We start from the raw sequence: 13,930 nt of genomic DNA, 5'->3' as shown, positions 1-13,930 counted from the left end.
ATCGCCGCAAAGACAAGCGGACAGGCGAAAGTTATATTTCGAGTGAAGCTATGTTGAAGCGCCCTCTAGCGTTACATTCCAACAACTCGTACGCTGAAGCGCCAACGACATTGAAGATGCTAGTATAAAGTTACGATGACAACTTCTCGGATGCGTGTCAGTTGTTTTGGAAACTATAATATTATGCCTTCCTCCTAAATAATATAATGAATTATAATATAATATAATATAGGCCAGTGAATAAAGTAATGCATAATGAATATTTATAAATAAGAAAATAAATCAATAAACAACAAACAACACGTTTCATTCCATTTTATCTATTTATTTTGGCATATATTTAAAACTTATTACACAACATTGCATGAACAGGGAAATCTTACTAGTCCGCGCGTTTCAATTGAATTTGAAAACTGCTACGAGTTTCACAAACCCCGGGCCGTCGGTAATCCCTGCTTGGCGACAGTGGGTGGCGTATTTCGGGAATAGCCCGTCGCGTCGCGGCGATCCCGCGAGCAGTTTCGTTCTAGTTCCTTTTGCGCTTGTGTTGTTTTCGTGACAATCACCTAGGAACGGAGTATGTGTGGCTCGATGGGGTGTGATACATGCTTTTTCAACAAAGTAGTTCCTGTTTGGTGTCTGATTGTTTCAATAAAAAGTGTTTCTGAAAAAAAAAATATCTACTTCATCAATTACCAACACTGAAAAATGTACGCATGGAAAGAAAGAGGTAAAAACAATTATGGTGGAATCTGCACCAGGTTCTTTGCCGGAAAATTAATGTGGCTGCAAGAAAGTATAACGACAACCAGCGAGTTACTACAGGCTCTTGTCGGAATGATTCCTTTTGAAATTGGTGACTCGATTGTGGTTTCAACGCAGAATACTGTAAAATGACTAATTTTCACTGGGTTTAAATTTCACTGATTTACCATTTCAGGCATATTCAGTGGGTTATAAATTCACGGTTTCGTCATTTAGATACTGTGTTCTATGCTAAATTTTACATATTCACTGGGTTTTAATTTAGCGCATTTTCCAGTCAGCGAAATAAGCTAAATTAAAACCCAATGAATAATTAACCCTTTACAGTATATGAAAATGGGTATTATTATTACGAAAAGAACGTAGTCTTGATGGAGCGTGCAAATATATCACTTACACGTAAAGATAACATTAGGATAGATGTATTGGAAATATGAATGTGCTGTTGTTTAGTCGCCCATAATATCGATCTATATTTAATAACAACAGAATAAATAGGAATACATTCATTATTATATAGATTTTAATATCTCTTAATGTCCCACACTCATGCCGTTGTCGCCATGTTCTAGATGAGTCCCACACAGCGTGTATGAAAAAAATGTTTATTTACAAGAAACTCTAAGGCGCATTGCACAGTGACAGGAATGTTTTAAATTTGCGTTCCCACTTTGCACCTCCCTTAATGATTTTTATTACCCCAAAGGAAAATGATAAAATCAGTTGGTTTGACAACAAATCCTGAAATATTATAGATCTGAAAATTGCTGTAGATCTTGGCGTTTATTCACCAAATCAAACTTCATTCATTTTCATCACTCAAAGCCACTTCACTTGATTTTAGGATTTTTTTTCGCGGGACCTGTGCAAAATCCCATACCCTATATTATGGGGGCAACATTAATATTTCTGAAATTCCAAATTCAAATTGGTGGTAATTCACGTGACACTCGTTTGCGAATGCACGTGTGCATGCCAAATCACGTGGTTGTCTGGCAAGTGAATATTATTACTACCGCGGCCAACTACGCGACCGACCGACACCGTCAACTTGACTTGACAACTACAACAATTTGGTGTTTGGCGCCGTCTGCGAAAAACACAGTAGACAGTATTTGAACACGTCTTTTGAGTTGAGTAACGTTGACATGGATTCTATTGTACGTATCTTGTCGTCCGTCTGGGAGAACTGACGGGTTTCAGTAATACAGGAATTGAGTGTCAATACTAGCCAAGATTTGACGTAGTTGTGGTGGGTAATTTCGGCTTGGGATATCAGCCTCAATGCCAAAACCACCGTTAAGATTACTACTCAATCGTAATGGGTCGCTATGGACATCGGAGCTTGACAACGCGAAAATTGTCTGGTAGAGGCGGCGAATGACGCGTGCATCGGGGAAAAAGTCGTTAGAAAACGCCACATTTCAGTCTACTGGGCATTGCACTGTATACAAATCGCCCTGTGGTCGGCGAGAAAACAGAACGATTAGCACTTTGATCGTGTTTACCCATAAGATAAAGTCAAGTTAAGCCCATGTATTGTGGCTATTGACAGCGGCCAATTGAACAGGGGCACTTGACAAGGAGAAAACACACAGAGACAAGCGGACAATACGATAATGCCGTAATGATCTGTTTTCAGTGAGAATACATTTGTGTCCGTTTCAGAACCGCTCAATAGAATACCAATGAATGGTTTATCCATCGTCTAAACTGCGCCGACAAACTGGCGCCCGACCATCAATGCAAGAAATATCTGTCTATCGACGGGTCTCTGATCATCTCTTTAGCTTTTGAAATAGGTTTACCGTAGCATCGTCCATGCACTTCTCCTCTTTGGTGAATTAAGCAATATTCAGAACAGTTTTTAAATAAGCGGATTAACAGTTTAAAGGTTCACCTAGGTGTCGAGTATATTCGTAGTCGCTGACTTGTTGTTTTTTTTCCAGCTAACGTCCGTCACTTTGAAATGGGGAGGTATGTTTACCCGTAACTATTAGTATTTCCCGCGCCCTGATATACATGCTCACAATATACGACAGCTAAAGGGCATTTTATGAAAATCACCAGCAAAACAAGCATTTTTCCCGTTCTTCTGATTTCAACTGAGATCTCGACATTTAAAAATAAGGCTATTTTTCTCTACTTTATTTCTTCAAAAATAAAATAATTGTGATAATCTGTACAAAAAAAAAAACGAGCAAAAAACTAGGATATTTCCATATATTCGCAGGGTTATCACAATATTTACTCAAGTTCCAGTCCCACCATCGCATATCTTCAGTCTCTCATATATACTCTGTGCCGATTTGGTCCAGTTTAAAACAGATAATAATAATAATAATAATAATAATAAAACTTTGAATAAACTGGATTGATTATCACTCAAATTTGGCGTATGCTCACTATGTGGAGCGCCAGCTCGTCATGAAAGGTCCTCTACGTTGTTTCCAAAAGTCTAGAAGAACTCGAGGAGTACTGATAACCTTTCCATTGGGTCAAAGGTCACCGACTTCCGCAGCATTCTTCATAATCTTCATATAGTTTTAGGTGGGCAATTAAATAAAGTTCAAATGAGCAAACCTTCTATAAAATGTGCAAATAATATATATAATAGCATTTTTTGTGGATTAAACATTGTGTTGAGGAATGTACTGGTCACAGTGAAATATTTTCTATTTCACTTTGAGTCCACAGTGTCAGTGGCACCCACAGCTTTTGGCCTCCATATCGTCGAACTCTTTCAAAACGACGTTATTGTAATCGTCCAAATACAGAACGTGGATGCTGTCAAAATCGGATGGCACGCAGCAAGGTTTCGGAATCCGTTGACCCTTTAAACTGAAGTCCTTTGTGTTCAAGATGGCCTGCACTGTAGCGTGATTGGTGGCGTTAAAATGAGGATCCAATGGGAATGGACAGTGACCGTTACAGAAGTTAGCGTTGTAACCTGGATAAAAACAAAACAGGTTTGAAAAGCTAAGTGATTGTATGGTTATGTCTGACGATTTGTGATTAACATTTACCCCAAAAACTGTCCGAACCTAAATGTGTCGTTAATTAGCCTGGCCAATACACCTATAGTACAGGGAATTGTAGAATTCTATATATTTCGCTACTAAAATGGAAAGAATGTGTTGTCTTCAACTGAGGTGTGACCCACAATTGATCTTATTGACTGAAGGCGGATCGGCGTGACTGTAAACTGCGGGCCTCCATTAACAATGGCAATGGTCTGTGTCACTGGTCCGCGGTTCAAATCATGTAACACGCTACATTTTTAGCGAATTCTCGTAGTCACGATGAGATTACGCATAATATGCCATCTTTTCACCATGTTCAGCGTCCAAATGACCATGAGCACTAATATGATAACATGTCTGTATTTCGAGAAACATCTGTATTTCGAGAAAAGCAGCGACAATCGTTGCCCAACCCCACACCCGACACAGTTTTACTAGGGCAGTCACGGTGAGCCTGAATGTGTTCTGTTTGGCCATTGGATGCCGTATCAAATTTCCGCTCTGGATGTGACGTCCGTGTCATATGCACTTTTGAAATTCACATCTACCCATCCCTACTCCGAGACGTCGTAAACACTAAACTAAAACAAACAAAAAAAACAAAATGTGCTTTTAGTATGAAATCAATTCTCACCGTTTGGGGCAATGATCCAGTCGCTCCATCCAACTTTTTGAAAGTCCACATAGAACTCGTACAGCTGGCACTTTTTACTTCTTGTATTACTTCTCCGCGCACTCGAAGTGGACCGTTTTCTCCGTCTCCTCTTTCCCGACGTGTTTTCCTCTTTTTCCTCCCCCGCTCCATCTTGCAGCTTCTCCCCATGTATATCCATGTAAGCTGGGGTGAGGATATCGTTCTTTCTTATGGCAGTGTCATTTAGGTATAAAATTAAAAGCGGCATCCTGTCCTGGTTTCGCCGGCGTCTACGGGAAATTCTCAATTCATTGTCGCTTTCGTCCACCATTTCAATCGCGTAATGCATCGTAGTATTCTCCAGCAAACTGGCCGCTGCCAAGTGTTTTTGGTGGCTCAGAAAAGTTTGCGTGACGTCAAAAACAAGCCAGCCTTTTTCTGTTATGTGAACCGTTCGTGTTTCAAGCAAGTCAGACTGTTGTCTTGTTCCCGACCCACTGATTTGGAAGAGGTTTACCCTCGCTGTGTCCTTTTTAGCGTTTTCTTTTTCTTTTTGTACATACAACCTCAGTTCGGCTGACAAAACGAACTCCCTCGGAAGAAGGCCATGTAAATCGAACACAAAACTGTTTTTTCTTCCTCTACCTACAAAGCAAATAAAATATAGTATAGTTCAATAAATAAATTCAGTACATGTTCTTGCGATCACACACACGGTGATGAGATGTATGTCATTAGGTGTTACCAGCAAAACCACTTTATACTTTTTTGTCGCCAAGTTGTATACTTCGCCGGTTTAAGTTACTTCAAAATTACAGCGCATTAACGGGATGATGGCAGATATCTATTGTACACTCATTTCATTTTATATCTCGTTGATATTTTCTTTCGCTACCCTTTGACTTTTTGTTGGAACCCCGGGGCAAAGTTACAAAAGTTAATGTTCTGTAGAATTTACAGAGCGATAGTTCACTTCCTTGGATCGGGTTCCCTGACAGCGGTTGGGTAACATTACCTACGATAGTTCAACCTACAATCCAATCACCTTTAGCACAGTAAATTCCAAGAAAAACAGCGTAACCGCGCCTGATAAACATTGACGTCATCACAGAAATGAACATACATCGGGGTGAAATACAGAAGCTACTAAGTAGAGTCCAGCGAAAATCGGTATATAGTCATGCCTCTATTTTGGTCGAGTTACTAGGCAAGCGATGATCTATATTGACACAAGATATCATACATATATATATATATATATATACCTCATCATCCCATCGTTATTCAATCATTATTGTAACTTTTTGACTACGCGGCACTGTACACATAGTACAGTGTCGACGACCCACTTCTACAATGTAAACGGACTGAGAATTACGACCAGCAACATAAATGATTTATTACATTTTGAGGCCAACCCCTGAATGGGCATCATAACTACCTCGTGATAAATCCGGAGCATATGTGACTACAGTCATTCTCCACTCTGAGCCAAGAATGATGAGATTCGAAAAATAGAATGGTTCGGCAATTCTCGTGTTACAAGCACGGACATTCTTTCGTAGTAAAAGTGGCCTTCTCTGAGTCGCGGAATTGGATCGGTATTTAAGCCTTGTTTTGAAAGAAAATAATCATCTTAAAACGTCTGATTTTTCCTGCCGTGTGTGCTTCATGACTTATTCTGTGGTGATTCACGTGGGCGCGATGTGGGGCCGCAAATATTGAGTCTGGTGTCTATGATCTCGCTTTCATGAGATGTTTTATTTATAGAGCAGTCATCCTCGCGGGGGAGAGATAATGTGTTACTTCGTCTTGTAAAGCTAATATTTACATCTCTCCGTTATTTCTGTTACAGTTATACGCTAGACCCCTGCGAAGACAGCTGTTACAAGCGAGTTTGGCAAGCTCGCGCTGTACATGTACATCGCCAGCAAATAGTGGGAGAGTAGTTATGTATAGCGTGCCATTGCGTCGTGTACGATGTGAGTCCCACACGACGCAAGCAACACATGTAGAATACAGTTCGAATTTCATGTAAACAAAGTATTTTTCATGTGTCGCATCATTATGGGACCCATGCCGACTGTTAGCTTACACGTTTTAATTAGAATTAGTCAATGTTTATCATGCCAAATAGCATTATTTTGTGAGTAGTTGTGCTAACGATTGCACATAATATCGGTTGTATCAATAAACATGTTACGGGCAGCGTACCGTCGGAGCTCAGACATGTCTGTCGGAGCCTAAGCAGTGTATTCCTGTGCAATATTGATTCATATTTCAAGAAAATACTCACTCGAGTTAGACATAAAGGTCTTATCGTTCTTTTTGTTTTCTTCTCTTGTTCATGAGAGACCACCCTTGCGATTTTCACGGTCCACTTGTAAATCATAACAGAGTAGTGCCACTTATCACGAAGTGCTTAACGTGCTTACGTGGGCGAATTTCATTGCCTTCATTTCTATATGCACTTCGAGCACAGTGGAATTATGAATATACGATATTTGTAATGGGCTACCGTGCATTATATTTAAAACATGTGTGTACCAGGGTAGTCCGTATATCCACATCCTCGATTGTTAGTTGTGGATTTCCTCTGACAGAAACAAACATAAGCAGCTGTTGCCGTCAGGCAATCGTAATATTGGGTCATGTGTACAACTTATTGGTCGATCTTGCCAAATTTAGGCAAAGGGTCAAACTTGAGATGAAAACAAATCAATAAATCAGACAGGCATCGAAATATCACTTCTCGTACATATGTTCCTAAAGGTTCGATGAAATGTCATGGCATGAAATCTAAGGATCATTGAACGGAACGACAATCGCGAAAGGCTATATATAGATTTTGCGACGCGGAACTTTAAAGACCAAAAGAAGTAGCATTGAAATAAACACCCCCGAAGTGCCAGTAATACCTGTTACGTTGAAAAAAAAACTATCGGAGTAGGGGGACATCGCCCACGTAGAGGGCACGGTGGAGGATGACACTTCAAACGATGTGTAAAACAGATCATACATCTGATCGATGCGTTGCCATGTCGACCGCTGTATGTGAGTTTAGTGTGGGACTAATATTTGCAAGCCATTTCTAATGTACACATGTGGTCCCATTCGATGAGATTCTTTCGTTTAGATAAGATATTACCAGGGTAATTTTACAATCATGCTCTGTGTAGGCCGATTCTTATGTTGTATTTTTGGAACTAATTAATATTTTAATATTAATATACCCGGGGCGATGGCGCCGTAAGTCTCGGCGACGTCTGTGCCTTTTGAAATCAACAATGATGTTCATAAAAAACAAATCAATTGATTGCAATTAAACAATTAGCATATGCGGCAAGTATGTGTGTAAATAGAACGGAACCCCGAAATAATTTGATTTATTAATTAATTATAGTATCGTCCTAGAGTTATGATATAAATATATGCCAATATCAACAACTGATAACAAAAAAACTGAATAGACTTAATTAAATATGATACATATACTAGTAGTATAGAAGCTTACTAGTTGGAGAAACTAAAAAAATAACGATAACGAGATTACTCGAGGTAATTGTCGGTATGCATACCGAATGTAAATCAGGGACGATCTGATGCCAACAACAATCAAAGAAAAACTAAGTTGAATAATTAGTCTTCCTATTTCCACCGACACCGTCGGTAGTAGCGTCGAACAAAGATAGCCCAAGTAATCATACAGCTCAGTATAGACCTATCGTGTTACACCACGGCACGGTCTAAAGTCTGACTTAAACATAATATTTTCCTATGCAATTGGACCATAAAATGAACTCCCAATCATTTGTTAGTATTGGATTCCGCCAAAAGACAGAAATAATCACACGGAACGTCAACACTTCGGAAACAAACACCTTTTTCGGGGCCTGGGACTGAGCTGTGCTAGAACACGAGCGCCTTCTTTTTTCCTTCGATTTAAAGTCTATCGGTGTCCGCTGCTCGCCTCGATACTTTGGTGCCGTTCTCGTAGTAACTAGAGACTTTATTGGCACGATTGCTATTTCAGATTCTTTTAAAGGAATTTTTATGGAAAAATACGCGTGTTATACGTATCATGTTTTCTTTGCCTCATGCAGTTCACTCCCTAATATCTCATCGTTCGTCACTTTTTTTTTTATTTTTCGACAAACAATCGCATTGATTGCAGCTACTATGAAATAGCAAGCGCGGCGACTGTAGTGTGTCGGAATGGTAGGGTATTCTAGTGTTTGATTTGAAGGCTGTATTATAATTGATAGTGTAGACCTAGACATGTATTCCCAACAGTTCCAAAAGTTACATTTTCTAAATAACTCTATGTCTCTGAGTCGCCAAGCGTGAAATGCCTGTGTCCACCTATTAAAATACGTTTCGGGAAAGGCATCGCTCGCACAACTAAGAAACACAAACAAACGCATTCGTTGGGTGTAATACACAGAAAGCATCAAATATATGTAAAATACAACCACTTCGGCAATTCGGTTGTTCCTTTATATTGTTTTGATGACAGGAGGGGGCTGTGTTTGGTGATAATCTGTCTAGGCGCCGCTGGGACTTAGAAGGGGTGTGTTAAGAAACTTCTGTAAAGATTCTCGTTCACGCCTATGTCGGGCCTGAGTTCGACATGGATAATGAAACACATCGTCACCTCTATTATTTTCAAATTCGTTAGTTACGGATAGTGGCGACTCAATTATAAACACGAGACTGTCCGTTGTCGCGTGAACCTGCATGTATACATGTTACATTTAGAATCTACACGTCCTTGGCGGAAACTGGGCGTGAATATCCGATACATTGTCAGCATATACTGGGATCATGAATCATGGCAAAATCGAAGAGTAGGGGAAAAGTGTAGCAGCGTACCATAGAGAAAAAAAAAGAGTAATAAAACTTGTCCGATGCGAGAAAGTGGGCTTCGCAGCAGGGGGCTACTTGACCCTACTTACCACACAAACTCGTGTCATAGAGTATTGTAAGACGAAAAACCAAACAATTTTGGCAATTACCGCGGTATTGACAACGTCCCTTCCTAGCACTTTCGGCGTTGGGTGGGTCTTATAGGTCTTACCCTGGTATTTGAAATGTCAGTCAGAAAAAAAAGAGAAAGAGAAAAAGTGGCATGCGTTTTGTATGGAGAACTATGTTAACGACCATGACATGAAGGTTGCCCCTGCTCTCATAAAACTTTTTAGATGTGGTCGTGGCCCTTTTTTCACGCTGAAAAGGTTACATGGGGTAGGATATGCGCGGGAGACAAAGCGGTGCCTCCTTTAGCACGCCGGTGATTGATCAACCATTTGGTACAGTAAAACGCATCGTTTCTGTAAACATCTTTAGGGTATTTGAAAGGACAAAATAAACAGAGGATGTTCAAAACCAACTTGTGTTGATACAGTCCCATATATAATGGCGATAAGACCTAGCGATCAAGGAATCGGTCGGTAGCTGCCCGTTTCGCGGATTACAGTCAATGTTCAGCGTAACAATGGTAGTATTTTGTAAAATGATAATCATAATAGCTTACCTGTATCGAAGAAGCTCCTCACTGTGTTTGCTTTAATCTGTCTAGTCGCGGTTGTTCTAGCCTGCTGATTCTTTTCCTCCGCTAAACTTTGATAGAGTTCCATCATAAAAGATGGGGTTTCAAACTGTTTTCGGCCATGCTTCGGCAGCTCCCTCAACCCGAAGACGTTGAGTAGTTTAGTTTCAAGTCCGCCTTCCATGTTTTCTTGACGTCTTTCTAAAAGATCCCCGAAATTACCTTGGGAATCTTTACGGTGTTTCCCCGATTTTGTTTTAACTGGCACGCCGTGGACTAACCAGAACAAGGACAGTACGATCAACCCAAAAGTAATGCCCCAATTGGGAGTCATGGCGGAGTACTATGTTTTTAACACACGGTTAAGTAACTTTATACCTCACGTTACGTCGCTGCAGCACTTGAACCGGTGGTTTCTACAAGGCGTGGTAGTGGTTACGCTCAGTAAATTCGTTTGGCAGGTGTTATCGTTGGAGCAAGCATGCACCACACTGCACATGGTGTGATATTTTATACCAATGTCGTAGATGCACTACCTTTACGTAGAGGCATATTGGACAAGCTAATGATATGTGCACAGCATCTGTATAAGCGGGGGCTTCTTCGACGATGACACAACTTTCAATTCTATACTTCGAATCCGTAACTCCCACGCCTCTTTTCGTTTTTTTTTTTAAATCAAAAAAGTCGATGCTGCTGTGATAACGCCAATTGTTTACATAACGTAGGCTGCCGCCGTCTTACGGACCGATGACTGCTCTCTCTCTCTCCGTCTCCTCTTCTCTTAACTACAATGAACACAATCTTGTTAAATTGCAGGGTTGGTTGTTGTCAGTTTGAAGAAATTGACCCTTACCACAGTTCCTCGCAAATATGCTTTTGCCTTGTCTTGACACCGATGTGACCCGCGCAGCTAGTCAAGTGATGGATGATGGCGAAATTACCTGCTCGCACACACTGTGGTTCCCTCCGACTAACTAGCTGATTAATGGTCAGCGGGAGCTATGGGGATGCCAATTGTGGCACATTAATACTCGCCGTTTTTGTGTCTGGCTCGGACCCGCTTTCAGTGGTACTTTCACTCGGTTTCATTATACTGTTTCATGCATGCATTCCTTCGTTGTTTTCATGTATGAATGGGGGCCAACGATAACATCGGGGATTCTGTTTGGTTCTTGCTCGTTTAGCGGTATGCAAATCAGTGTCTACTATTAGTTTACTTCTGTCATTACAGATTTCTATTGAGTTTAATGAGAGGGTTGGGCCTGTCTCGCAGATACACCCCCAAAACAAGTCTCCGTGTCGACGCTGTGCAAGCTGAGAATGACGTATTATTTCTTAATGGTGTGGTAGCCACTGTGGCACCCACACAGTCGTGCCTCTGCGCAATCACATTGTGCGCCGCGGCAAAGATGAAAGCAACTTAACCAGGACGCTAAATGGGAGAAATTAACTGGTATCATACAACTTTGTTTCATCAATAAAGCTTATTACAAACGGGGAAAACACAAAAAAGTGTGTAAAACCGCCTCGTTATGTATGTCTCCTCGTTGACTGACGAGGAATGGCCACTGTTCGTGACGTGTTGGTTTTTCTTTTCGTCTTTTTTCAGAAAATCTGTGCAAACGAGCTCCTAAACCCATAGATGGTCTATGGGGGACAAAAGATAAGATCATCAACGCTACTTGAGACTGCTTAACAAGTCCTCGAAGTGCTCTTTGAACCCAGTTCAAGAGGGTCCACTTTCTCATGTGGGACGTTAAACAAACATCTCGCGCTACCATTGTATCGTCTTGTTAAAAACGAACGCGACAACAATAGGGTAAATGGGGCTGCCTGTAGTCCCCAAATGTGATAGAGGGATTTATTCTCCACGCACCGATCCCTTTCTAACACGAACTACGAAGACGCCCTCGTACTTTCAGCTAGATAGACAAATGCACAAAGCCGTGTAATTTACCGGTGCGCCAAGCTACCATCGCGTGTGTAAACAGTTCATTTTTAAGTATATTACCTTTGTTGCTTCGGTAAAGGCTTGGCCAACATAATATATTCAGGTACATTCAACACCCGACTTTCCTTGAAAAAAAAGGGTTTGTTTTTTTAAATTGATTATGGTTGGTTGTTTGTTTGTTCAACATAAATGTGACGTTTTAAACTTGGACTTGATCTTGGCTTATTGTTATCTGATTTAGGGCAACTCCGGGATGAAAGCAACGCCAATCAACATTCACATATAATACTAGTAATTGTACGACAGAGTTCATTATTTTATCTGATTACATCAGTCATCCCATTGACGTTGGATTTTTTTTTTATTATAAAGGTTACTTTTACTATAATCATGAATATATAGGACAATGAATAACCATGATTCGTCAAAGTGAAGTCATCGCCGAAAACAAAGGAAGAACAGTTTTGTCGCGGAAGTGAGATACATAACAGTGTCAAGTAATGAATGGGAAAGAGGTTGAATAATGTATAGATTTTTTCCGCTGCTTTTTCACACACAAATGTCATTGTCAGCCTATGACATAGCGAAGATATTTTTTGTTTAATCATGGAGGTAAAAACCTGCGTAAAGAAAAACAAACATATAACTTGTTAATTTAATTCGTTGAATAACGCTCGATTGTCACCCACATACATTATCGCATCGGTCGGGTGTTTTTTTTTTTTGGGGGGGGGTCACATTTTTACATCATTGATGCCAAACAGACACCTGTCCGATTCCTACGAATCAAAAACGTTCAAGTTGACGAGGAAGACAATTCTTTGGCACAGATTCGGTGAAAATAGCGAAAAGGTATACACAAGCTGGTACGCCCCCATAGTTATTGACAACCTAAAGTGAAAAAAAAAACTCATTCGATGATTCATAAACGTGTACCTGTCTTGAAATTTACCATCGTTAAACAAGTTATGAGCTTAAACTATAGAGAGTTGTCATATCCCAAAAAGTATAGAATTACATTTTTAAACATTAACTAAATATTAACGCGATACATGCTGTGAACGAATGTCATGTATGTTATTGTTATTTTTGTCATGGCCTGTAAATGCTATAATATATTTTTATGTAGTGTATCCCTACACAGAGTGATACATAGCTTGGATAGGATTTACATTGTAATTCCATGTGGGTTTGTATCTATGGGTTTATTTGTGTGTTTCACGTTCGTCAACAACTCACTGGAAATGCAATTACGCCGAGCTACTCAGTTAAAAAAATACGCGATCCTAATTCATTATTTATTTTATTAGTAGTTTTCATCGACATGGCGTGTTTTTTTTTCTTTTTCGCTACTTTGATAGACAAGGAGAAATACATTGTGTGACCATCTCGCCAAATCGAGACACGGTTAATTCATGACGCTGTCCGTGAAATTGTTATTGTGTGTGATGATGCCGTAAACGTCATTTTCACACATAATACGGTTTCGCTGGCGCCTGCTCGTCTCTTGAATTAATGTTCTGTCTATTCTCCGATCAATCGATCTTCCGAGCAGTAATTGCCACCAATTATCAGATTTACGCGGAAAAAGGGAAAGATAATGAGAAAAAACAATTGTTGAATCACATTGACTTGTTGTGTGAGATTCAGTTTTCTCATTAACTCGTTTCCTGTATGAATCATTTAGACGTTTGTTTGTAGCATCAAACCCTAAAACGTTCATTCGAATTGCTCCCCAAACCTCATATGGCGTGCGCTGCACTCACATCCGGGCGACTCTGTGTCCGTCAAAGCAATGACATTTTATTGACAGCCAGAAGGAAAAAAATAACACACGAAACCAGACATTTCTATGGTCTACGTACAAAAAATAACCATTCAGCCCGGGAGTGAGACACTCCCACGGCCAAGAAACTGATATACACTGTTATTGTGAGCTATCGGCGACCCCAATCTGCCAAGAATGCACAGTGTCTCTAGTAACGGGGAGAAAGTCCACGTCAGAA

The 13,930-nt window shown here is 40.3% G+C and overlaps 1 protein-coding gene across 1 annotated transcript; it reads right to left on the bottom strand.

Moving 5' to 3' along the window:
* Positions 1-2,892: 2,892 nt before the first annotated feature.
* On the bottom strand, positions 2,893-10,618 carry Admp2 (anti-dorsalizing morphogenic protein 2). The gene is given in 3 exon segments (NM_001168026.1): positions 2,893-3,715; positions 4,423-5,067; positions 9,956-10,618. Coding segments are annotated over 3 exon segments (1,245 nt in total). The 5' UTR covers positions 10,305-10,618; the 3' UTR covers positions 2,893-3,464.
* Between the last annotated feature and the right edge of the window lie 3,312 nt (positions 10,619-13,930).

This window comes from Saccoglossus kowalevskii, chromosome 10 (genome assembly GCF_978046115.1).
Source record: "Saccoglossus kowalevskii chromosome 10, keSacKowa6.1, whole genome shotgun sequence".
Lineage (NCBI taxonomy): Eukaryota > Metazoa > Hemichordata > Enteropneusta > Harrimaniidae > Saccoglossus > Saccoglossus kowalevskii.
Note: the sequence above shows the minus strand (reverse complement) of the source record. Positions and strands in the feature narration are given on the sequence as shown.